Source organism: Rhinatrema bivittatum, chromosome 1, assembly GCF_901001135.1.
Source record: "Rhinatrema bivittatum chromosome 1, aRhiBiv1.1, whole genome shotgun sequence".
In the NCBI taxonomy this organism is placed as follows: domain Eukaryota; kingdom Metazoa; phylum Chordata; class Amphibia; order Gymnophiona; family Rhinatrematidae; genus Rhinatrema; species Rhinatrema bivittatum.
Genome location: NC_042615.1, coordinates 138,246,173 through 138,272,393, shown reverse-complemented (window position 1 = coordinate 138,272,393; position 26,221 = coordinate 138,246,173). Strand labels below are relative to the sequence as shown.

At 43.6% G+C, this 26,221-nt stretch overlaps 1 protein-coding gene across 10 annotated transcripts in view; it reads right to left on the bottom strand.

The window, feature by feature from the left end:
- The window catches only part of CLOCK (clock circadian regulator), a 430,837-nt gene that overhangs the window by 165,044 nt on the left and 239,572 nt on the right, over positions 1-26,221 (bottom strand). For all 10 annotated transcript variants that reach the window (XM_029587462.1, XM_029587474.1, XM_029587432.1 and 7 more), the window contains 5 exons: positions 23,876-23,996; positions 23,495-23,608; positions 20,859-20,977; positions 1,890-1,972; positions 1,146-1,252 (listed from right to left, as the gene is read on the bottom strand). In XM_029587462.1, coding sequence (XP_029443322.1) covers positions 1,146-1,252; positions 1,890-1,972; positions 20,859-20,977; positions 23,495-23,608; positions 23,876-23,996 — 544 coding nt within the window. The remainder of the gene's footprint in view (positions 1-1,145; positions 1,253-1,889; positions 1,973-20,858; positions 20,978-23,494; positions 23,609-23,875; positions 23,997-26,221) is intronic.

Sequence of the window (26,221 nt, the reverse complement as noted above, 5' to 3'; positions counted from 1 at the left end):
TTTATTTATTTCACAAATCTATAAATACCAATCAATATTTTGTTGTAATCCATCTTGTGGCCATTCTTGGTAAAAGGTGGAATATGAAAAGTCTATAAATAAAATAAATACTAGTTTATTTCTATAGTGCTACTAGAATGCTCTATTTTATTTCCTCTAAATATATAATTCACCTGGAACACTTCATTCATGTGCAATGCTATATTTTTATCCTATCCGTTTCTGGCCTTTAATCATCTTTCATGTATTAACTCTTACATGATTAACATTGAACTAAAATTAAATGTTAATTAAAGTAGTAAACTAAAAATCTGTCTCTGGAATATAAAGGCTTGAGAAGTGTTATAAAAAGCTCATTTGAAGTACTATATTCTGTATAGTAAAAAATAATCCCCTTCCCCAAAATAACATTCTCTCTGCTGAATATTACATGTAACATGATGCTAATCATGCATCAGACCAATCCACACAAATCTATAAGAACAAGATGGGAAACTACACGCCAGCTGCATAGCAAAAGTTAGGTGCATTCAGGCTATTCATGTGTTCACATGGCTCATGCCTGATACATGGATATGGATGGATGGACAAGACATGTTTTCTTTATTCTGAAACACACCTTCGAAGGGAACAAATCATCTCCCTCAGTAACTTAACAAAACCTTCAAGGGTAATGCAAAAGAAAAATATTTTTTTCCCACTGCCTTTCTCAGCAACAGAAACATGGCACACCTTAGAAAAAACTGTCATAGATAATCATTGCTAACAAATCTGCTAGCAGAGCCATGGGATTCTTAAAAAAAAAAAAGTGAACTCTATTAAGAAAAAAAGTTATTACAATTGGCTCACAGAGTCCTATTTTCTGTTTTTTCTCCCTAATCAAACTCATGTCAATCACCTTTAAAGACTGTAAAATCCTTGTCCTTTAAAAAAGACTTATCAAAGAAGAGTAAGGTTTATTCTTCTGGGCAGCTGTAACAGTACCATTTCAGAAGGCAAACTACTATATAAATTAAAAGCAAAACAAAAAAAAATAGTATATGTTAAGTACTGCTGGACATAGATGCCTAGACTTCATCAATTACTTAACCTTCACAAGTTAAAAAGTTTTAGGTTTATAGCAGAAAATTTGAGCATTTACTTACAGTGCTCATGGCATTTTGCCAGATTTTCTAGGTCATCAACATGATAATAATCGTATCCTGAGGTCCCCAGAACTTCAAACGGTAAATAGCCTATTACTGGAGGTGCCCTACATCACATAAAGACATTAATGTGATTTAGAGTTACATTTAGTCTTTACTTTTTTGTAACAAATGCTTCTCATTCTTTTTTGGATACAGGCAACACAAAATTACATATTATAGAAAAAAAAATCACTTCCAATGTTAAGTTAAAGAAGAATGCATACTGAGAATGGCAGAGTATCACAGTGCTTAATATATTATATGGGAAAGCACAATTCAAGAAACACATTTAGAACTATTGCACTTCAGTCTGAATACTAGGGGTGGGAGAAGGGGTGGAGGGGGGAATAGTCTGCACCACAGTTTCCATGCCCTCTGTTGTGGAAAGGTATTTTATTCACAAGTGACTTTTCTTAACAACTAAAGACTGTATTCTTGCACTGAACTATCGTGTCTATGCCTACACATGGAAGCTGACAACTAAGCCTTGGAACGCCACACTACCTGTGCCTCCATTCTTATACTTTGGCCAGTAATGTCCCATTGTGACAGGTCCTTCTATGTGAGGAGAGCGAGGGAGATACCAGAAGTCTAGAGTTTTTGCAAAGTGAAGGTAACTTGTGGCTTTGATAGCTGTCAGAAAGAAAAAAAAAGATGACAAAACAAAATAATATGGTATTTCACGTTATTAAAGAAACAAACCTGTGATCCAAAAACAGGAACTTCCATTCTAGACTGTGCCTAGATGTGAATTCTTCATTGGGTTCTTCAACTGTGCACATTTCCTAAAAAGGAAGTCACAAAAACATAACTTACACAAACAACTGCATTCTTATTTAGAAATCCAGCTTTTGGGAAGAATAAGCCATACAAACAATTCCTCCCAACCAGGTTTCCAACAGGGAACGGGGTCCATAACCTACCCAGCAAAGTCTCTTAAAGTCAAGAGAGGAGGCAAGGATAATAAAGAAATATATTTTGTTTTCAATATAAGCAAACTTGACTATTTTATGTTAAAGTTTTCTTATAATAAACAATACTATGTTTCAACTTCACTAGAATATGCATAGGCAAATGAAATCTAACTCTTCTCCAGTTCGAATAAGCATGCTCATTTCACATTTCCATAAATAATTTTTTTCTCTTTTTCTTATATATTCATAGGGAGATTACTATATTAAACAAGAAACAGAATGCAAAACAACTATCAACAATTTCTGGATACAAATCTATCAGATAAGTTTTGTCTTATTAAACTCTTGTTACTGTGTTGCTTTAAAAAGATTAGCTCTCAGTGACTTATTTTTCTAACTATTAAGAATTGATTCTTTGTGTTGTTTTTATTGTTTTTCAGATGAAGAGATCTTCTCTCTGGATTCAGGTGAGTATATATTCTTTTGTGTTTTATGTATGGTCGTTCCTTTTTTTTCTTAACACCACCGACTCATCTGGCAGCTTTCGAGCACTTTTGAACAGTCTACCATCTGCCCTGTGTACCACCTAAGGCTTCCCGCCACCCCAGCTGTTTCCCTCCGTGCACTCCCTGGACCAACAGTCCGCCCACCAAATGACATCATCACCGGGCGCAGCTATTTAGGGATTCTTCGAATGCCAGAGGTGTACTGCGCCAGGGCGCACAACAAAGGAGCTTGCCCCTTTGTGCACCCCTTCGGGCACACAAGGTGCGCATGAATTCAAAGAGTCTCCCTTTCAATCATATTTTTCTCTATCTCTTTCCTCATGCTACCTTATCTTTTTCAGCTCCACCAATTGATTCATCAAGAAAGATAAAATTATTTCTCTTTTGGGGATATGTGTAACCTAAACATGGCTAAAGTTTTTCCTATACCAGTTGTTTATGGTTGTAGTAAATATGTTTTATCAAATCCTTGTTATTAGTCACAACACTTTCAACAGTGAACATTAGTTCATATTAATACGAGTAAGATATCTACTGCATCTTGTCTCCTATCTTTTATATTATTTATTTATAATGTAATCGCATTCTTACATGCCTGTTATTGTTATAATGTAAACCGAAATATGTAACTTTGCTACATGAATTGCGGTATATAAAAATGTTAAATAAATAAATAAATAAATAAATAAATAAATATATTGATTGTTCAATCTATATCAAAAAAGATGCCATTGATTGATGACATAATTACTAATAGCAAACCTGATTGTGTATGTTTAATTGCAACCTAGTTAAAGAATCATGACCAAGTTTTAATTAATCAATGATTAGATGAGAACTATAATTGTTTTTCAAAAGCAAGAGAAGGTGGTGGTATTATGATTGCTGTCAAATGCTCTCTAAATTTTAAAATACAATATATTGATATTGTAAATCCCTTTGAAGTATTATTACTTGAATCAACTACAATTAATATTTATGTAGTCTACACGCCTCCTAATGCATTAGGCACATAACATGTCACCCCAATCGAATTCTTTAATTCTCATGACCTTTCTAAAACAATCATACTCAGGGATTTCAATTACATGTTGATAAAATACCATACACCTCTACTGTTGAATTATTTCTAACTACCATGAATGCATACATCAGTTAATATCAGGTCCAACTCATAAAACCAGTCATACACTTGACTTCTTTTTAGTATGCAGACTTCTATAGAGATTGTTAATTCAACAATCACAACACCACCACTTCCTTGGTCCGACCACTCTATGATTATATTTAAAGCTCAAATGAATAACAATAATATTCAGATTAATTCTACAGATGCCAACTTCATCCAAAAGCGAGGAAGAATCAATATAGATAAATGAAAAGAATTGTTCCGCAAAAATTAGACAGCATTACCCCTTCTTGTTGCACCTCTGCCATTTCTAACTGGAACCAAATAAATCAAGAATTACTAGATATTATTGCATCAGTACAAACTATCATTACCATCTTCACAGAATGATGAATCCCGTGAAAAGGCGGGGGGGGGGGGGGGCGGGCCTGCGAAAGGCTGCTGCCATTCGCATGGCGGTGGTGCGATTTCGCCGGCCGCAGTGCGGCCAGCTGCAGCCTTTAATGCAAATAGCTAAAAGGTGGTGCTATTCGCCGTGCTGCCAGTGAGAATGTTCCTAACATTATCGCCGGCAGCGGTGCCCAACAGACTCCTCCCCCTCCCCACCCCGGCTCCTCCCCTCCAGCTAATTAACATCCTATCGCACACAAAAAGGCCCTTTTCGCGTGCGATAAGGGTTTATCGCGTGCGAAAGCCTTCCACACGGAAGTCATATCGGGAAAAGTGGAACAAGTTCTGCTCGTGGTGCACGCAAAAAGGCCTCGACCCCTTCTCTTGCCCCACACCGAGGCTTTTGGACTACATCTAGGGCCTTTCGGAGTCCGGTCTGCAGACCAGCTCAATTCGGGTACATCTGAGTGCCATTAGCGATACCCCAATCTCGGTATAGCCCTTAGTGGGGCGCTTCATGAGAGGCTTATTACAACTAAAGCCCCCACTACGTCGTCCTGTTATGGCCTGGGACCTCAACATAGTGCTCGCATGGGTCATGCGGTCTCCGTTTGAGCCCCTGCGCTCCTGCGAGTTCAAGCACCTCACTTGGAAAGTCCTCTTCCTCATGGCAGTTACTTCTGCTCGCAGGGTCAGTGAGTTACAGGCCCTAGAGACCTATCCGCCTTACACGAGGTTCTTCACGACAGAGTAGTACTGCGCACTCACCCTAAGTTCCTGTCTAAGGTAGTGACTGACTTCCACCTAAATCAGTCCATTGTGTTGGCACCTTTTTTCCAAGGCCACACTCACACCCAGGTGAGCATGCTCTGCGTGCTCTCACTTTTTATTTAGAGCGCATGCAGCCCATCCAACTCTTTGTCTCCTTTGACAAGAATAGACTAGGAGTCATGGTGGGCAAGCAGACCCTCTCTAATTGGTTGGCGGACTGTATTGCTTTCTGCTAACAGCAAACAGGACTTCCGCTCGACGGCCGAGTGAAAGCACGCACAGTGAAAGCGCACAAAGTGAGAGCCATGGCAGCATCAGTGGTGCACTTCCGGGCAGTACCTTAGACAGGAACTTAGGGTGAGTGTGCAGTACTACCCTGTCATGGAAGAACTTCGTGTAAGGTGGATAGGTCACTAGGGCCTGTAGCTCACTGACCCTGCAAGCAGAAGTAACTGCCATGAGGAAGAGGTGCTTGAACTCGCAGGAGCGCAGGGGCTCAAACGGAGTCCGCATGAGCCATGCAAGCACTATGTTGAGGTCCCAGGCCACAACAGGACGACGTAGTGGGGGCTTTAGTTGCCAAAATCTGCAAGGCTACGACGTGGAGTTCCCTTCACAGCCCATTACTGTCTGGATAAAGACGGCCGACAGGGCAGTGCCTTTGGCCAATCTGTCCTCCGTAATCTGTTTCCAGTGTAGCAATTCAGCTCTTCCTACCTAGGGCCCCGTCTGGTTTTCAGGCTGCCCCATTGTTGCAAACAGCACCCCTATTGTTGTGCTTGTTGCACTTTATTGGGTGTCAGTTGGCCTCGGGTGTTGTCGGAGCAGCCTGTAGCTCACCCATATGTGAGGATTACCATCCTGCTTGTCCTGGGAGAAAGCAGAGTTGCTTACCTGTAACAGGTATTCTCCCAGGACAGCAGTCTCATTAGTCCTCACAAAACCTGCCTGCCACCCCGCGGAGTTGGGTTCACTTTCGTTTTGTTATTTTATTTTTTGCTCGTACTTTTGCTATCAAACGAGACTGAAGGGGGACTCTGTGTGGATTCAGGGTTAGTGGCATGCTGGGCATGCTCAGTGTGCCAGTCAAAGCTTCTAGAAACTTTGACAAACGTTTTCTGTGCTGGACTCTATCTGATGATGTCACCCATATGTGAGGCCTACCATCCTGCTTGTCCTGGGAGAAAAATAGTTAGAAAAAAAACTGAAAGGAGCAGCCAAAAAGGTAAAAATTTTGCAAGAGGCGTGGACATTGTTAAAAAATACCATCCTAGAAGCACAGTCCATATGTATGCCACACATTAAGAAAGGTGGAAGGAAAGCAAAACGATTACCTATGGTTAAAAGGTGACTATTTTAGCCAAAAGATCTAAATTCAAAAATTGGAAGAAGGATCCAACAGAAGAAAATAGGATAAAGCATAAGCGTTGGCAAGTGAAATGTAAGACACTGATAAGACAGGCTAAGAGAGAATTTGAAAAGAAGTTGGCCACAGAGGCAAAAACTCATAGAAAAAAAACTTAAAAAAAAATATCCAAAGCAAAAAGCCTGCAAGGGAGTCATTTGGACCGTTAGATGATCGAGGGGTTAAAGGGGTACACAGAGAAGATAAGGCCATCGTGTAAATGATTTCTTTGCTTCGGTGTTTACTGAAGAGGATGTTGGGGAGATACCTGTTCCGGAGAAGGTTTTCATGGGTAATGATTCAGATGAACTGAACCAAATCACGGTGAACCTAGAAGATGTGGTAGGCCTGATTGACAAACTGAAGAGTAGTAAATTACCTGGACTGGATGGTATACACCTCAGGGTCCTGAAAAAACTCAAAAATGAAATTTCAGATCTATTAGTGAAAATTTGTAACCTATCATTAAAATCATCCATTGTACCTGAAGACTGGAGGGTGGCTAATGTAACCCCAATATTTAAAAAGGGCTCCAGGGGTGATCCTGGAAACTACAGACCAGTTAGCCTGACTTTAGTGCCAGGAAAAATAGTGGAAAGTGTTCTAAAGATCAAAATCACAGAACATATAGAAAGACATGGTTTAATGGAACAAAGTCAGCATGGCTTTACCCAAGGCAAGTCTTGCCTCACAAATCTGCTTCACTTTTTTGAAGGGATTAATAAACATGTAGATAAAGGTGAACTGGTAGATGTAGTGTATTTGGATTTTCAGAAGGAATTTGACAAAGTTCCTCATGAGAGGTTTCTAGGAAAAGTAAAAAGTCATGGGAGAGGTGGCGATGCCCTTTCATGGATTACCAACTGGTTAAAAGACAGGAAACAGAGTAGGATTAAATGGCAATTTTCTCAGTGGAGGGGAGTGGGCAGTGGCATGCCTCAGGGATATGTACTGGGACCCGTGCTTTTCAATTTATTTATAAATGATCTGGAAAGGAATATGACAAGTGAGGTAATCAAATTTGCAGATGATATAAAATTATTCAGAGTGGTTAAATCACAAGCGGAGTGTGATAAATTGCAGGAAGACCTTGTGAGACTGGAAAATCGGGCATCCAAATGGCAGATGAAATTTAATGTGGATAAATTCAAGGTGATGCATAGAGGGAAAAATAACCCATGCTATAGTTACACAATGTTAGGTTCCATATTAGGAGTTACCACCCAGGAAAGAGATCTAGGCATCATAGTGGATAATACATTGAAATCGTCGGTTCAGTGTGCTGCGGCAGTCAAAAAAGCAAACAGAATGTTGGGAATTATTAGAAAGGAATTGGTGAATAAAACGGAAAATGTCATAATGCCTCTATCGCTCCATGGTGAGACCGCACCTTTAATACTGTGTACAATTATGGCTGCCGCATCTCAAAAAAGATATAGTTGTAATGGTGAAGGTCCAGAGAAGGGTGACCAAATTGATAAAGGGGATGGAACAGCTCCCCTATGAGGAAAGGCTGAAGAGGTTAGGGCTGTTCAGCTTGGAGAAGAGGCAGCTGAGGGGGGATATGAGAGGTGTTTAAAATAATGAGAGGTCTTGAACGAGTAGTTGTGAATCGGTTATTTACACTTTCATATAATAGAAGGACTAGGGGGGCACTCCATGAAGTTAGCATGTGGCACATTTAAAACTAATCGGAGAAAGTTTTTTCACTCATTGCACAATTAAACTCTGGAATTTGTTGCCAGAGGATGTGGTTAGTGCAGTTAGTATAGTTGTGTTTAAAAAAGGATTGGATAAGTTCTTGGAGGAGAAGTCCATTACCTGCTATTAATTAAGTTGACTTAGAAATTAGCCACTGCTATTACTAGCAACGGTAACATGGAATAGACTTAGTTTTTGGGTACTTGCCAGGTTCTTATGGCCTGGATTAGCCACTGTTGGAAACAGGATGCTGGGCTTGATGGACCCTTGGTCTGACCCAGTATGGCATGTTCTTATGACTAGAAATTCACAAAAGAGAGGGAAAAGGATCAATGTCCAATATCAATCTCAAACCCACTTAATTGGCAAATGACAATATCATAAACAGTCTTTGCTTTAAAAGTTTTACATCTGCAGCCTCTCGCCTCACAATGGGCCGCAAGCTTCAATCAGCTTGTAAAGCAGAGTGTAATTCCTTTTTAATCATTTATTGTCATATTGCCTAACCCTAATCTGAACTTTATTCAAAAAAATAACTTATCACTAAACTTCATTCAAAACACCCCTAAGAAAGGTATACCAGTATGAAAAACTTTATACTTCTCACTTTTCACTCTGTTTTAACCATAAATCTTCTATAAAAGAATACTTAGCCAAGTCAACGTGAAATGTAGATCAAATTATTCCCGACATGAATCACGTTTCGATTGTAAAACAATCTTCTTCAGGGGATCATTTCACAGTGCTCGTTGCTTGACACAGCCAATATTCTTCAATATCCCGGACATTGTTTGTCCGGGATATTGAAGAATATTGGCTGTGTCAAGCAACGAGCACTGTGAAATGATCCCCTGAAGAAGATTGTTTTACAATCGAAACGTGATTCATGTCGGGAATAATTTGATCTACATTTCACGTTGACTTGGCTAAGTATTCTTTTATAGAAGATTTATGGTTAAAACAGAGTGAAAAGTGAGAAGTATAAAGTTTTTCATACTGGTATACCTTTCTTAGGGGTGTTTTGAATGAAGTTTAGTGATAAGTTATTTTTTTGAATAAAGTTCAGATTAGGGTTAGGCAATATGACAATAAATGATTAAAAAGGAATTACACTCTGCTTTACAAGCTGATTGAAGCTTGCGGCCCATTGTGAGGCGAGAGGCTGCAGATGTAAAACTTTTAAAGCAAAGACTGTTTATGATATTGTCATTTGCCAATTAAGTGGGTTTGAGATTGATATTGGACATTGATCCTTTTCCCTCTCTTTTGTGAATTTCTGATTATATTAGAGAGGTGTTCTGCTTTGTTGGTCAATGTTCTTATGACTTACATCCTGCTATCCTTGGAGAACTCCTATTACTGGTAAGTAACTCTGCTTTATCTTGGAATTATCAGGAAAGGAATAGAGAATAAAACAGAGAATATCATAATGCCTCTGTATTGCTCTATGGTGCAACGTCATCTTGAGTATTGTGTGCAGTACTGATCACCACATCTCAAAAACGTTTTAACAGAATTAGAAAAGATAGCAAATGTTGCTTACCTGATGTAACAGGTGTTCTCACAGGACAGCAGGATGTTAGTCCTCACAAATGGGTGACATCGAGGATGGAGCCCACCACGGAAAACTTCTGTCAAAGTTTAAACAGAACTTTGACTGGCCCCTACTGGGCATGCCCAGCAAGGCACTGACCCTGCAGCCAGCAGGGGTCTCCCTTCAGTCTGATGTTCAAAGCTACAGGCAGTGCCTAGAAAGTAAAAACAAAACAAACCCAACACCGCGGGGTGGCGGGCGGGTTTCGTGAGGACTAACATCCTGCTGTCCTGTGAGAACACCTGTTACATCAGGTAAGCAACATTTGCTTTCTCACAGGACAAGCAGGATGGTTGTCCTCACAAATGGGTGAGTACCGAGCTGAGGATGTCCTGACTTGCACCAAATGCACCCAACGACGTGCAACAGGCACTACAACTGGGGTGGAATTTGGTAAAGGGCATCCGCACCCTACCGGGAAGGTGGAAGGGTGTTGGTACATCACGTTGGAAAAAGGTTACGCAAGACAGATTGGCCGAAGATGGAGTCCTGTCTTCCAGCTTTGTCCAAACAATAGTGGGCTGCAAAGGTATGGAGAGAACTCCAGGTTGCAGCCTTGCAGATGTCAGGAAGCGGCACCGATCGAAGGTGTGCCACTGACGTAGCCATGGCCCTCACAGAGTGTGCTTTGACACGGTCTTGAAAAGGGATGCCCGCTTGCTCATAGCAGAAAGCAATGCAGTCCGCCAACCAGGAGGAAAGAGCCTGCTTACCCACAGGTTGTCCTAACTTGTTAGGATGGAAAGAGACGAATAATTGAGTGCTCTTCCTGTGAGAAACTGTACGGTCTAGGTAAAAGGCTAGAGCCCGTTTACAGTCTAGGGTATGCAGGGTCTGTTCTCCAGAGTTGGAGTGGGGCCTGGGAAAAAAGATAGGTAGTATGATGGATTGATTAATATGAAACTCAGAAACTACCTTAGGTAAAAATTTAGGGTGAGTGCGGAGTACCGCCCGGTCCTGCAGGAGCTTAGTGTAAGGCGGATAGGTAACTAGGGCCTGTAATTCACTAACCCTGCGAGCTGAAGTGATAGCCAAAAGGAATAACACTTTCCATGTGAGATACTTTAACTCACAGGAGTGCAGAGGTTCGAAAGGAGGTTTCATTAGACGACCAAGAACCAGATTAAGGTCCCAGGATGGGGCCGGAGGCCGTAAGGGTGGCTTCAGATGGAGCAAGCCTTTAAGAAAACGTGTTACTAGGGGTTGTACTGAAATAGGGACACCCTGTACACCTTTATGGAAGGCGGCTACCGCACTGACATGCATCCTAATGGAAGAGGTTTTAAGACCTGATTCAGAGAGATGCCATAAATAGTCCAAGAATTTGGAGATTGGACAGGAAAGGGGATCAAGGGACTGAGAAGTGCACCATGATGTGTACCTTTTCCATTTGTATGAGTAAGACTTTCTTGTGGAAGGCTTTCGTGAAGCTATCAGGACTCGAGAAACGGAATCTGAAAGGTTGAAAGGCTGAAGGACTAACCTTTCAACATCCATGCCGTCAGGGACAAGGCTTGGAGGTTGGGATGGAGGAGGCATCCGTCGTTTTGAGTGAGCAGATGCGGGTCCTTTCCCAGAGGAATGTGCCTGCGGATGGAGAGATCCTGGAGTATTGGAAACCATACTTGGCGTGGCCAGTAAGGTGCTATCAGGATCATGGTTCCTCCGTCCTGGCGTAGCTTCACGAGAGTCTTTGACACAAGAGGAAGTGGAGGGAATGCGTAGAGCAGACCGGTTGTCCACTTGAGGGAGAATGCATCTCTCGGCCGAGAGTGCTGGCTCCGAATGAGAGAGCAGTAATCGTCCACTTTGTGGTTCTGAGGGGACGCAAAGAGGTCTATGCGGGGAGAACCCCACTTGTGAAACAGAGAGGTCGCTATCAGAGGATCGAGTGACCACTCGTGCGGTCGGAAGACACGGCTCAGCCGGTCTGCCAATACATTGTCTACTCCCGGCAGGTAAGTGGCCCTGAGGTACATGGAGTGGGAGAGGGCTTCCGCCCAGATCTGCGCAGCTTCCTGACACAGAAGGAAGGAGCCTGTGCCTCCCTGCTTGTTTATGTACCACATGGCCACTTGGTTGTCCGTCTGGATTAAGATTATCTGATGAAAGAGATGATCTTTGAAAGTGCGGAGCGCATAGCGGATTGCTCGAAGTTCCAGGAAATTGATCTGGTGTTCGGCTTCCTCGTTGGACCATAACCCTTGGGTTTGAAAGTTGTCCACATGGGCTCCCCAACCGATGTGAGAAGCGTCGGTGGTTAGAATTACTTGCGGATCCGGTGGAAGAAAGGGTAAGCCCTGAAGGAGGTTGACCTGAGTCGTCCACCAGGTTAAGGATAGGCGCAGCGCTTGTGTGACTGTGACTATGGAGGACAGAGGCTGAAAAGCTTGAATCCATTGGTGTCGTAGAGTCCATTGTGTTACTCTCATGGCTAGTCGGGTCATGGGAGTGACTTGAACCGAGGATGCCATGTGTCCTAGGAGAATGAGGAACTGGCGAGCCGTGGCCGTATCTTGAGACTGGAGCTGGTGAGCTAGGGACATGAGAGTTTGGACCCGTTGAAGCGGAAGGTAGGCCTTTGCCTGTAAGGTGTCCAAGTCTGCCCCAATGAAAGATAAGGTTTGAGATGGGACGAAGCAAGATTTCTCGTAATTGACAAGAAACCCTAAGGAAAGGAGTGTGTTGATTGTCAATTGTAGGGAGGACCGGGCAATCTGAGGGGTGGAGGCCCTGATTAGCCAATCGTCCAGATAGGGGTATACGTGGACACCTTCCTTCCTGAGGAATGCTGCTACAACTACGAGGCATTTGGTGAAGACTCGTGGAGCAGATGCCAGACCGAAAGGTAGTACTCGGTATTGATAATGGTCGCGGCCTACTAGAAACCGCAGATATTTGCGATGGGATTGTGTTATCGCAATATGGGTATAAGCTTCCTTGAGGTCGAGGGAGCATAGCCAATCCCCTCTTTGCAGCAGAGGGAGTAACGTGCCCAGGGTTACCATCTTGAACTTTTCTTTTTGAAGGTACTTGTTGAGGGCCCGAAGGTCCAAAATTGGACGTAGCCCTCCTGACTTTTTTGGAATTAGGAAGTACCTGGAGTAAAATCCCTTGCCTCGTTGAGAGGGAGGAACAGGTTCTATAGCATTTGATTGCAAAAGAAGGGATACTTCCTGTTGTAATTGAGTCAAGTGGCTGGATAGACTCCATGCTTGAAGAGGCGGGGAGTCTGTCGGAAGAGTTATGAAATTGAGGTGGTAACCCTGAGCGATAATTGCCAGCACCCACTGGTCTGAGGTAATCCGTATCCAATGCTGCAAAAAGTGGCACAGACGACCCCCTACAGGGATGTGGGGGAGTGGGATATGGCATGTGCTCCGTATCGGGAAGTCAAAGGCCTGCCGCAGGCCCGGGAGGTGGGGCTACAGCAGGTCTTTGTTTCCGAGGTTGGCGTAGCTGAGGTCTGGTGGAGGATCGAGCCGGACGAGGCCTAGTCGACGGAGGGTAATAACGACGTGGCCGAAAGAATGACTTTTTAGAGTCCTTCTTAGGTGGTGGTTTGGAGGATACCTCAGATGGAACAGACGAAAGTTGTTTCAACGTCTCGTGGTGATCCTTCAATTCCGCCACAATCTGTTGAATCTGTTCTCCGAACAGATTGTCCCCCAAGCAGGGTAAATCGGCTAGACGATCCTGGACCTCTGGGCGAAGGTTGGATGATTTTAACCAAGCCCAACGTCTGGCTGAGATGGCAGTAGCTGAGACTTTCGTGGAAGCATCGAAGATATCGTAGGCCGTTCTGATCTCGTGCTTCCCAGCTTCAAATCCTTTGTGAAGGAGGGCTTGAAGCTGTGGCTGGTATTGGTCCGGTAATGTGTCAGCGTAGTCCTGCATCTGTTTAAGGATAGCTCTGTTGTATTGAGTCATATAAAGTTGGTATGAAGCTATGCGAGATATCAACATAGCCCCATGATACACTTTCCTGCCCACACTATCAAGGAATTTGTTGTCCTTGATAGGGGGAGTGGAAGAGTGTGGTTTTAGGCGCTTGGCCTTCTTTTGCGCAGACTCAACTACAACAGAGCGATGATCCAGTTGAGACTTCTGAAATCCTGGTGCTGACTGAACGAGGTATGTTGAGTCAGCTTTTTTATTAACTGGTGACACAGATGAAGGTGATTCCCAGTTTTTCTTTAAAAGATCCAGAAATACCTGGTGAATGGGGATGGAAGCGATGATTTTTGGGGCATCCAGAAATTGGAGCAGCTCCATCATTTGGTGCCTGTCATCGGTCTCAGATTGCAGCTGAAAAGGCACAATTTCTGACATCTCCTTTACAAAATTTATAAAGGAGAGATCTTCAGGAGGAGATCGTTTTCTACTCTCTGTAGGAGATGGTGGGGATGGTAAATCTGTATCTGAAGATGTATCATCACCCCAGGTATCATAAGGATCATGTAGGGCTTGCAGTCCTGAAGGACCTGGTAGAGGATCCAAAGGCATCGATGGAATCGGTGCTGCAAGCGGAACTGTGAACGGCATCGAGGGCTTCGGGGGTACCGATGGAATCGGTGCCGATCTTGGAATCGATGGAGCCGAAGGATAAATCGGTGGAAAGGTATGTGAAGGCACCGATGGAACGACACCGGACGGGGGAATCCGGAACGGTGTTTCTCCTGTCGATGAATGTCCTTCCGGAGATGATGGTGTAGTCGGTGCTACTGGAATCACCGATGGAAGGGCGCGCATGAGTGCCTCCATACGATTTAGTATCGGTGCCAACGCTTCCACTAGAGGCTCGGTGGTCGGTTCCCTCCTCGGTGGCAGAGTCGGTGCTGAGGTCGGTGCCTGAGGCGGTGCCGGAATCGGTGCCGGAGGCGGTGCCGGTGGAGGCTGGAATCTTCGCATCGCATTCTCGATGGCCTCCTGGACCAGCCGGTCCAGTTCTGCCCGGAGACCAGGGGTAACCATACCCGGCTCGACGGGAGAGGGAGGCTGAGGCAGGGCCGGAAGTACCACCGTAACCGGTGGGATCACGGCCCCCGCACCCCGGGAGGGTGAGGGTTTCCTCGGTGCCTGCGAACGAGACGTGGACGGTGCCAGGTCTGACCGAGGCTTTTTCGTCGGTGGCTCGGCCTGTTCAGAGGTCGATGGTTGTGGATCCTCGACGGGCCGAGACTTGTGCCGTCGATGGCGATGCTTATCCTTCCGATCTCCTCGCCCATCCGGGGAGGGGACAGGAGTCGACGGCCGAGAAGTCATCGGTGGAGGACGGTCACCGGAGGGTTGACGATGGTGGTGCAACTTCGACGGTGCCGGTTCCGATGACGTCGATGCTATCGATGGCGTTGGGGTGGGTGCATGGAAGAGGAGCCCCATCTTCTCCATCCTGGCTTTACGACCCTTAGGTGTCATTAGGGCACATTTAGTGCAAGTCAGGACATCATGCTCACTTCCCAAACATAGAACACAGACCCGATGGGGATCTGTGATTGACATAGTCCGGGTGCAATCCGGACAACGACGGAACCCCGTCGCCATGGCCTAGGGCCAAATTTAGCCGCGGGATTGGTAAGTGCCAACAGGCCTCTAGGGCCAAAATAGACGGCAGTCGATGAAAATCGGCAAAAAACTTACCGGCTTTCGCGGAGGTGACAAAAATTTGTCGAAGGGAGACCCCTGAGGGGCAAATTTTCTTCGGAAAGAAAAAAACCGAATTCCTGTCAGGAACGTGGTAAGAGAGCTCCTTTCACCGCGTGGCAACTGCTGCGCGGAAAAAAGAAGACTGAAGGGAGACCCCTGCTGGCTGCAGGGTCAGTGCCTTGCTGGGCATGCCCAGTAGGGGCCAGTCAAAGTTCTGTTTAAACTTTGACAGAAGTTTTCCGTGGTGGGCTCCATCCTCGATGTCACCCATTTGTGAGGACAACCATCCTGCTTGTCCTGTGAGAAAACAGAGAAGGGCGATCAGAATGATAAATAACATTGAACAATTAACATATGAGGAAAGGCTAAAGAGGTTAGGACTTTTCAGCTTGGAGAAGGGAGATATGATGATAAAGATTTAGAAAATGAGTGGAGTGGTACGAGTAAATGTTCATCGGTTTACTCTTTCAAAAAGTACGAAGACTAGGGGACACAAAATGAAGTTTATAGGGAATTAATTTAAAACTAAAAATAGACATTTTTTTTTACTCAATGCATAATTAAGATCTGGACTTCATTTCCAGATGATGAGGTGAAAGCTATTAGTGCAGCTGTGTTTAAAAAAAATTTGGACAAGTTTTTGGAGGAAAAATTCATAAACCATTAAGGTGGAGTTGCAGAAATCCACAGCTTATCCCTGGGATAAGCAGCTTGGAATCTGTCTACCCTTTGGGATCCTGCCAGGTACTTGTGACCTGGATTGACCACTGTTGGAAACAGGATACTGGGCTTGATGGACTTTGGTCTGACCCAGTATGAAAAGTCTTATGTTCTTGAAAATGAGAAAGAAATACAAAACATCAAGCTGATAAATGAAGCTCTAGCAGAAGACCTAAAATTCTAGGGCCTGGGTCCCGTGTTTTAGAGGGGACCTGTATTACTATGGTTGTTCTGCTCCCAACATCACTCAGAGAGCCAATGGGGCAGAACTGATCATGGCAGGAACTATACAGCATGCTCCTACCACCACCGCTTCTGAGCTCTCTGCCCAACTACTCAGCCTGATGCCACTGGCTGTCCTCCCCTCCCATGGGGCTATCCTTTGCTGCACTGCGACCAAGCCAAGACATCCAGGTGCATGGCTCGCTCTCAGTCCTATGGTGTCCCTACAACTCCTGCTTCTACTGGCCCTTTCTAGCAGCTGGCTAGAAATAAACTTCAGAGCTGGCAGGGCCTTGCTGTCCCAAGCCACTAGCTCTTAAAGGGTCAATACTCCCAATGCACCAGTTGAAAAAAAAATCATCAGCTAGCTAGTGCTGTAGCAATGTGGGCTGCCAAATATCCAGATTCTTTAAAAGGGCAGTGCTGCTGTCCCTTTCCCTCTGCAGGGAGAGAGGGCAGCAAGGCAGAGATAGGACAGCCTTTAACCTCCAGGAGATAGGACCTCACCTGAGAAAATTCACCCTGAGCCCTATACCCCTTGTTAAATTCATATGCTCTAATAAATTGAAGATAGCAGAAGCACAAATGCTATGGAGATATGAGGAAAACAAATTAAGACATCAAAATAAAATGTTTTAGATAGAACACAATTCTTCAGAGAACTGGGAAGGAATATTAGTGCAGTTATAATTCCACCAACCAAAGCTGAAACAAAACAGTTCTGGAGAAATTTATGAGGATCCTATAGAACACAAGAGAGAAGTAGAATGGCTTTCTAACATGCAAAAGAACATGGAAAAAGCAAAAATGAAAACTATAGAATGACTGAAGTAACAACAAATGAGCTGGAAACCAGGTTAAGAAGAGTCCTGAAAACGTACTCAACTTTTGGATAAAACATTTAACATCCCTCCATCAAAACATGGCAAAATGCAAAAATCAGTTGATCAGGCACCAGGATTAAAACCACAATGGCTAATAACAGGAAGAACATTTTTGCTATCAAAAGGGAGGGTCAAGTGACATCCTTAGAAATTACTGACCAATAACATGCCTAAGAACTAAGAAATTGCCATGCTGGGTCAGACCAAGGGTCTATCAAGCCCAGCATCCTGTTTCCAACAGAGGCCAAACCAGGCTACAAAAACCTGGCAAATACCCAGACACTAAGAAGATCCCATGCTACTGATGCCAATAATAGCAGAGGCCACTCCCTAAGTCAATGTGATTAATAGCAGCACTGATAGAAGATGGGCTCTCCTAGCTGTGTGGTCACTTCCAGGGCATTGCTGCAAAAGCTGGTGCATCCCCACCCTCAGCACTATGCATCGATGGGATCAGTGCTGATGCTTCTTAGGCTTCCCTCAATGCTCAGCCCGGTCTTTCCCTGGTGCTGAGGTTGAAGATGATGAACCCAGTGTTCTCGGTCTGGAGGAGATCGACAACTGTCGGTCTCCGGCGCCCCTATTCGCCAGCAGGTTGCATCAATGGAACAGACTGTCAGTGACACACATAGTCCTTGGGCACTGGTGAAAATCAGACGTGGCCATGATGGGACAAAACAAAAGAGCCGCAAAATCGAAAGTGATCACAGTGGGCAGTGATAGCCGGTGGGCACTGAGGCACTGCCACCACAAAGGAATGAACCACGAAAGGAAACTTACCCAAAACATGGAGAACCCTGACTAGACCCACTACAGGAAGGCATCAAGTGGGCCTGTTGATGGATCGAAGGAAAAAAACACAAAAATGCAAACAGCAAAAAAGTTTTCCACAAGGCTAAAAACAGCCAAACTGAGCTCAATCACACCGTGAGGCTTACAACTCCGTGGAAAAGAAGAGAGTGAGGAGGACCCTAGTACAGGGCATTCTGGGAATGCTCAGTGTGCCTAGTCAAAGTTCTAGAAACTTTGACATAAGTTTTCTGTATCAGGGCTCCATCTGATGATGTCACCACTGTGTGAGGACTACCGTCCTGCTTGTTCTCAGAGAATTTTTAGTATCCTCAAACCTTTGAGGATTTCATCTACCAGCGATGCCTCTGCATGCAGATTTTTTTTTTTCCTTTATATGTTTTCCAACAAAGATAGCAAAGATAGGTGTTCTCCTCGGACAGCAGGATGTTAATCCTCACAGATGGGTGACATCATCAGATGGAGCCTGGCACGGAAAACGTTTGTCAAAGTTTCTATAAACTTTGACTGCCACACTGAGCATGCCCAGCATGCCACTATCCGCATGGCCACACGGGGTCCCTCTTCAGTCTCGTATTTTAGCGAAAAAAGCCAAGCAAAAAAAAACCAAAACAACAAACCGACGGAAAACCTAACTCCGCGGGGTGGCGGATGGTTTTCCTCTGGACTAACATCCTGCTGTCCTAGGAGAACACCTGGTACAGGCAAGCAACTCTGCTTTCTCCTAGGACAAGCAGGATGGTAGTCCTCACAGATAGGTGAATACCAAGCTATAGGCTGCCCCCGGCAATATCAGAATGCACAGCACTTAACCACATGCCCACGGGCACAACAACAGAAGTGCTGAGGATGAGAACAGGAGGCAGTACGAACCAGACACTGGGCCCTAGGTAGAGAGAGTTGGGTTCTTACGCTTCGAACAGATTATGAAGGACAGGTGGCTAGGGTATCGGCTGCAGGCATTAGCACCCTGACGCAAGGCCTCTGACCTTTGTCCAGAGGTCCTGGAAAGGCTGGCGGACCTGCCATGCACCAGAGAAAAGCTCTTTGGGGACAAGGTCAGAGACCCTTTTGCTCAGCTCAAGGACCATCACGAGACCTTGCAGCAGCTCTTGGCCAGCACCTCAGACCCATCATCCTCCGTGCGCAAGTCCCTGCATCAAGGACCTCGCAAGTCCTTCTACCACAAGAGGAGATACTACCCTCCGGCTTCCCGCACCAGGGTGCCACACAGTACGACCAGGGGCCGGCCTTGCCAACAGCGTGCCCACAGACAACTGCGCCACAGACCTGCGCCACAGACCAGTCCAGCTGCAGGCTTTTGACTGGCGGCTTGGGAGTGGATGCCAGCTTGCAGAGCCCACAGACCCCTACCTACCAGTCGGGGCCAGCTGTGTCTGTTCGCAGACCGCTGGTCTCCTAATACCACCGACCGCTGGGTTCTGGTCATCGTACAACACGGTTACCGCCTGAATTTCAGTACAGCCCCGGCAGATTCTCCGCCAATCCCTGGGGCATCAGGAAACTCTCAAGTTGGAGCTCTCAGCCTTGTTGAGGGCCGGAGCTGTAGAACCCATGCCCTGCTCTCTACAGGGCCAGGGGTTCTACTCGAGATCCTTAGTGGATCAGGTAAAATTTGAAAAGTATGTCTAACAGAAGCACCCTGAGCTTACCTATAGTTTACAAACGAAGTTCTGTAAAAGTCCTTACATTGACACATTTAATATAGGTCATGTGAATCATCTATGTGAATGGTTATTTCTGCTGCTATCAGAGAACAAACTCAACGGAAAAAGATCATAATATAAAGCTGGGAATAGGACAATTGAAAGAAAATTTCTTTACTGAGAGGGTAGCTGATGCCTGAAATAGCCATCCATGAGGTTGTACTAACCAAAACCTTGACAGAATTCAAGCATGCTAAGAACAGAAATAAAGGCAAGGGTTTAGAGACACAGGTTAAAAAAGAAGGGGAAAGGGAATAATTGTGTTTTGATTTAGGTATGTAAACAAGAATGTCCATCTGTCCAAAATTATAGAAGAACAAAAAAGGGAGTCAATCAACCAAAATAAAGTGGTGCTACAGCTTTCGTATGCTCTCCTAGAGGGGAGGTAGGTGGACTAGTATAGATGGTAGGATGGTGTGGCTACACTCTCCAGTTAATAAGATGCATAAAGAATGACCTCCTGCAGGATATGAAACTTGTATGACTGACAGCAGTGTGACCTCCTTTAGCACAATGCTAAAGGGAAACAATCAAAGCTAGTTGAGTGTAAGCAGAGCAGCTGTGTAGACTGGATGTGCCTAATGGTCCTCATTTGTCAACATTAAAAATGTTTCTGTTCTTTTAAAAGTTAATATAGCGACTGCCCAGTGACTAAGGGACACAACCATATGGAAGACCTGGGTTGGATTCCCAAATCAGGTTTTCCATTCCCAGGCCCACTACAGCTGATTTGTTTCAGTCCCTGGTGGGGGGGGGGAATTCCCAGTCATTGTGCAACGGCAACCCCTGGTGGCCAGACTTAGGACCCACAACTGGAGGATTCCTAACAGAGATCTGGTGCATGGCCCTCAGTTCAGAATTCTTGCTGCAATAATTGGGCTAAGTGAATTGGATGGGAGGAATCAAAATAGGCAAAAGATCTTTGGGTAGTAAATGAAGAATCATGGCACTGTAGCCCAAAAGACGATGATTATATTTGAGCTGGATGCCCAAAGAAACCGGAAGAAATAGATGGGGAACCCCCTGCCCCAATATGATTTAACATCATATCATCTTTAAAACTTTTGCACAACAGCATAGAAAACCAGTAAAATAAATCTAACATTTTATCATGGTAGGGTCATGAAAGTTATGATAAACTACAGAGATCAATGAACAACCTGAAAAGATTCAGCTCATTTAGAACATGAACTTCATGACAATCACACAAAACTATTTCTCTTCACTTGAAGAACCAAAATCGGAAACATACCTTAATGAACTGTGGGGTAGCTAACCTCACTGTAGCTACAAAACAGACCCTATCTTCATAAGCAGGTCTGAGGGATCTCTGTAAAACTCCTTCAAAACCATTGTGTGCAGAGTTAGGCACTAAATCAGAAGAATGAAAAGAAAAAATAAACAAATTAGCACATATTTAGGAACAACCTATCCTTCCCCACTCATGAAGATAAATGTTTTGTCAGAAAAAGTATGTGACACTGTATATAAAAAATATGGATAGCATTTAGACCAAGGCTTCCCAAACTGTGGGTCAGGACCCCAAATGGGGTCACAAAATCTTCACCTGGGGTCGCAAGTGCCTCAAACAGCAGCACTCGACAAGTGCCAGCAGCATTAGTAGTGGAAGTCACTGTGGGGTCTTTGAGCTAGCATGCACTCACAAGCTGTGGCACTGCCCTTGTATGAGTCTGTGGCAACAGGAAACCCTGTGTGAGGAGGAATTGGGGCTGCTGCAAGGTCTGTGAGCTTATACTAGCCTACAGGCCCCATACTGACTCTTTACTAATGCTGCTGCTGCTGCTTGAAGATCATCATCAGGCTAGGGCAGCCACAAAGTAAGGTGAGGTGAAGGGAGAGCTAAATATGCATGTGCAGTTCTCTCCTCACCTATCACAGAACTTGCCCAAGAGAAAAATATTGCCCCTTTCAGCTTGTGCTTGCTTTCCACCAGTTGTCATCCACTTTTGGCCCAGGACTCAAAGGAAAATGTTGCTGCTGACCCTGCTGTTTGAAAGGAAGAATCAGATGAAGGAGGAATTTGAGAGCTGGATCAGATGGAGAGAGACTGGCTTTGGAGGGTGAGAGAGGGTTATTGACAGAAGATAGACTGGGAGATGTAACAGAGGAACTGGGAGGTGAGAGAAGGTTTGGAGGGGAGAAAGTGAGAGAGAGGATGAGAGAGGCTCAGTTGGGGATTATAAAACATTCTTGGCGATGACAGAGGTTCTGCTGGAGGGTGTGAAAAGGGTTGGAGGAAGTAAGAGAGAGGAAATGGACTGGCAAGGTGATAGACTCTGGGGGATGTAAGAGGGGATCAAATGGAAGAGCAGAGGTTGGGAGAGGGGGTCCACTGGGAGAGACGTTAAGTGAAGAGGTTCTCTGGAGGGGCCATAATTTGAGGGACTGGGTGAAAATTGAGAGAAAGTATCAAATGGAGAGGGGTTGAGAGAAGGGATAAGCAGAAATGCAGGAAGGGAAGAATGGAGTGCTTGTTGAGGGACTGCACCCGTACTAATTAGTTTGGTCAACCTCTGGGGTCATGTGAATTTTCAAGTGCTAAAATGGGGTCATATTGGCTAAATGGGAGGCCTGATTTAGAGGGTCCCTTTGCTGACCAAGGGCACTTTGCAAATATGTGTGAGCTGCATGCTAGGATATCCAGCTTATAACTGCATAATTAACTGGATTACATTATTTGTTTTACTCATTTATTTTACGGTTACTATAAGATGTAAAATATTTTGTATTTCATGAGCTGTCACTAGAAAAGAGGACATACGTCCAATGAAGCCAGTCTTGTGTCATAAGTTCATGAATGAACACCCAAGCCCTATATATTCTATTTACAGTGCAAAAACTGAATATGGTAAAAAAAAAAAAAAAAAAAAATTTATCTTGTCTGGTAAAATGTGCAGATGCTAGTAGACAATTAGATGGCAGTCACAGATGGAAAAAAGTCATATGATACTGTGTTAACATACTTTAAAACGGAAAAAAATCTGCATGGTAGCTGCTCTTTAAAACATTTTCAAAAGTCAACAAGGATAGCAGTGAACCAATGAAGGTTGAAAAATCCTCCCTTGCACCATGATTACTTCAAGTTACATATTATGTTAAATATTTCATATCAGGAACATCATTTTTAATGTTACATTTGTTAAAGTACTGACCAAATTTTCAAATGAAACTGTCACAAAACTGCAGTTATATTCTCCCAAGAAAATAATATTGTTTCTACTACTACTACTTAACATTTTTATAGCGATACACAACATATGCAGTGCTGTTTCTCTGCCACACATCACTTGGTTTAATTCCAGTATAGGAAAAAAAAAATAACCCATTTCTGTCCAAAAATTCAAAGCCGGTTATTTATTTATTTAACATTTTTTTATACCGGGATTCATGTAAAATTTTACATATCGTCTCGGTTTACATTGTAACTGACAAACAGGCATGTGATAATGCAATTACATAGAACAGGGCCATACAACTAGGATCAGAATACATGGGGAAAAACTTGGAACATAATAAAGGGGAAAAAAACTTGGAACATAATAAAGGGAAAAATACATATTTATATTATTAGGCGCATATATTTAATATGAAAGACATAAAACTTTGGGTGAGCTGATGTAGAGAATGGTTACTAAATTGTAAGGGTAGCATGATTTGAAAGTCTTAATTTAGAATGATGTCTAGTGTTATGTTAAAAGGGTAACAAACCGCACTATTTGTTTGCTTCTATGCACCATGAAAGAAATGTCAAAACACACTAACCATACTTAGGTTTTAATTATTAAACTCAAGCAAAATTCCCCCAAAATATCATTTTATTCTACGAATTAGAGATTAAATACATGATGCTGAAATATGTTAACTCACCATTGTTTAAGCACTTGAAATTTCCTATAAATTTTACATATTCATATGTAGGTGGTTCTTTAGGGTCTATTGTTCCCCGCAACATATGGCAACAGAATTCTAACTGATTTTTTGCTGAAATAAAAACATAAAAAAATCTATGAAATGAAAGTAGTAACAGAATGAAAGCCATAGAAACAGACAGCTTCCTTTTAATAATCATTCTATACACAGTAGCTTTCTATTGTTAAGAAGAGATTTATAGAGATAAAGTTATTTGCTATTTATTGTTTTTAAATACGCTACATTTTTTTAAAAACAATAGCTGTAAATAAAATGAAATGTCTTGTTAAAACATACAGTTTTAACTGAAATACCTAACAATCTTAAAAAATTACTTACATTTTAAATATTCTGGGGTCAGTGTATCATGTTCTAGCATATGAGTGGACAGAATTTTATAAACTTCTGAGTGTTCCCCCTCTGGGACAAAATTTAAAATACTCTGATCTACAAGATCCGACTGAAAAGAAAAAGAAAAATCTTACAAAATGTTTCTGCATTAAACAGAGAAAAATTAAAGTAGTAATGAGAGAAAAAATATCACACTTCACAGATCCTATAGACTAAACATGTTCTGGAACAATGGTTTTTCCTGTTTTCTGAAGTCCTTATTTTGTTCTAAATATTTTCCAACCATAATACTGAATTCTACTCTACATAACATATTAGATCATAACGAGTTTATTGTTTTGCTTGGTTAGTTAAGAAGAGGGGAGGGTAGGGAGAGTAATCACATTTCTCCTTTCAATCTAGCAGTGGTCTGTACTGTCTCCATCTCTTTCTAAGCAGGCTGCATGGGCTCTGAGTGGTGCTGGTGACCTATGCTGGCTCTAGGCTGGAAGGCGAACTATCATAGCAGCAACTATGTCCCTCCTTCAGGACTTTGCACACTATGGGGCTGTGCTAAAGCTGCCATGGGTTTTTGCATGTACTTGCACGGGTTTTGTGCGCGTTTTTCCCCGCTCTAGTCTTATGCGTGTATGTAATAACGTGGTCAGCGCGGGAATAATGTGCTCATAAACCCGCTTAAAAGCCCATGGTTGGTTTTGCCCTGCATTGGTTAGTGTGGGTTTTTATATGCAGGTTTTTTAGCGCCTGGCTCAGGGGATGAGTTAATTTAAAGAGCAGATTTTCTGCATGCATCTTATTTGCATATTTGTCCTTTATTGCATCCTGCAGGGCGCCTGCTTTTGCTTCACGTACTAAAAAAAAAATATGCACAGACAACTAGCATCAATTTCACCATGGGTCTTATTACATCGGCCCCTATCTCTGTGATGCATCCAGACTTAACCAGCTTCATCTGATCTGATGGAGGATGCAAACTCAAATCCCCTAAGCCACAGCCTGAGACCAATTTTTTAATGTTTAACAGCTCACACAGCATCCACACTTTTGTTAAGTGGGAATGGTTTTTCTCCAACTGTTTTCTATTAGGCCATCTGAGGAACATAATTATGCCTACCTTTGTTCTTACAATCATATCTGTTTTACCCTTGGGATGAATCAATTGCTATCATGTAATTTTTTGATGGTTTTGCAAAAGGTAAGAATAGAGTTATGATAACAGGGAAGAAGCTAGATACAGCCTTGGGGTAGATTTTCAAAGGGTTACGCGCGTAACCCCGAAAACCTGCCCCTGCGCGCACAAGCCCCGGGACGCACGTATGTCCCGGGGCTTTGAAAAAGGGGCGGGGTCATGGGCGTGGTGCCGATCCGGGGGCAGTCCGGGGGTGGGACCCGCTGTGCCAGAGGTTGGCGCGCCAGCAGCCGGCTGGCGCGCACAAGATACATCTGACAGAGCCAGGCATAAAAAATAAAATAAAGAGGGGGGGATTTAGGGAGGGCTGGAGGTTGGGTTAGATAGGGGAAGGGAGGGGAAGGTGGGGGGGAACGGAAGAAAATTTCCCTCCAAGGCTGCTTCGATTTCGGAGCGGCCTTGGAGGGAACGGTGAAAGCCATCGGGGCTCCCCTAGGGCTCGGCGCGTGCAAAGTGCACCCCCTTGTGCGCGCCGACCCTGGATTTTATAACATGCGCGCCGGGTAGCACGCACAAATGTACCCCGTGCGCGCTCGTTTAAAAATCTGCCCCTTAGGGTGTAATGCCAAGAAATCTACAACCCTTCATCAAATAGCGAAAAGAAAAACTACACAAATTCACTATAATTACAGTGGAGGTTTCTAAAAACATGCCCGTGCCAGGATGATAAACAAAAGTATACAATTTACATGCACTTTTCTCAAGAAAGGAAGAAGAGCACCTCTATGCCTGACCCATTATTTATTTTGTAAGAGATGGCAGAGCTGCTTCAAGCCAATATTGTTGGTTATAAGTAGCCGCAGAAAGTAAATCATTTGAGACACAGAAAATGCCTTTCTATATAAAGCAAGACTAAAGCACAGGACCACTGAGATAAAGTCTAGATTTTCCCTTAAAACGCATTATCAGAACCAGTTGTATTGTTAACTGAACCCCTGAGGACTTTGTTTCTTGCTCTGATTTTTTGTATTGTAAATACTGTAAAACCAAATCAAAATGATGAGTTAGGGCAATTTGATTCTGTGGCAGAAATGATGAACTTGCCAGAGCTCTTACCCAGATCGCAAAAAACTGGACACTTGGGAAAGCAAATTTAATTACTGTTACCAAAGTTCTCCGTAGACAACAGGATAAATTAACCATGA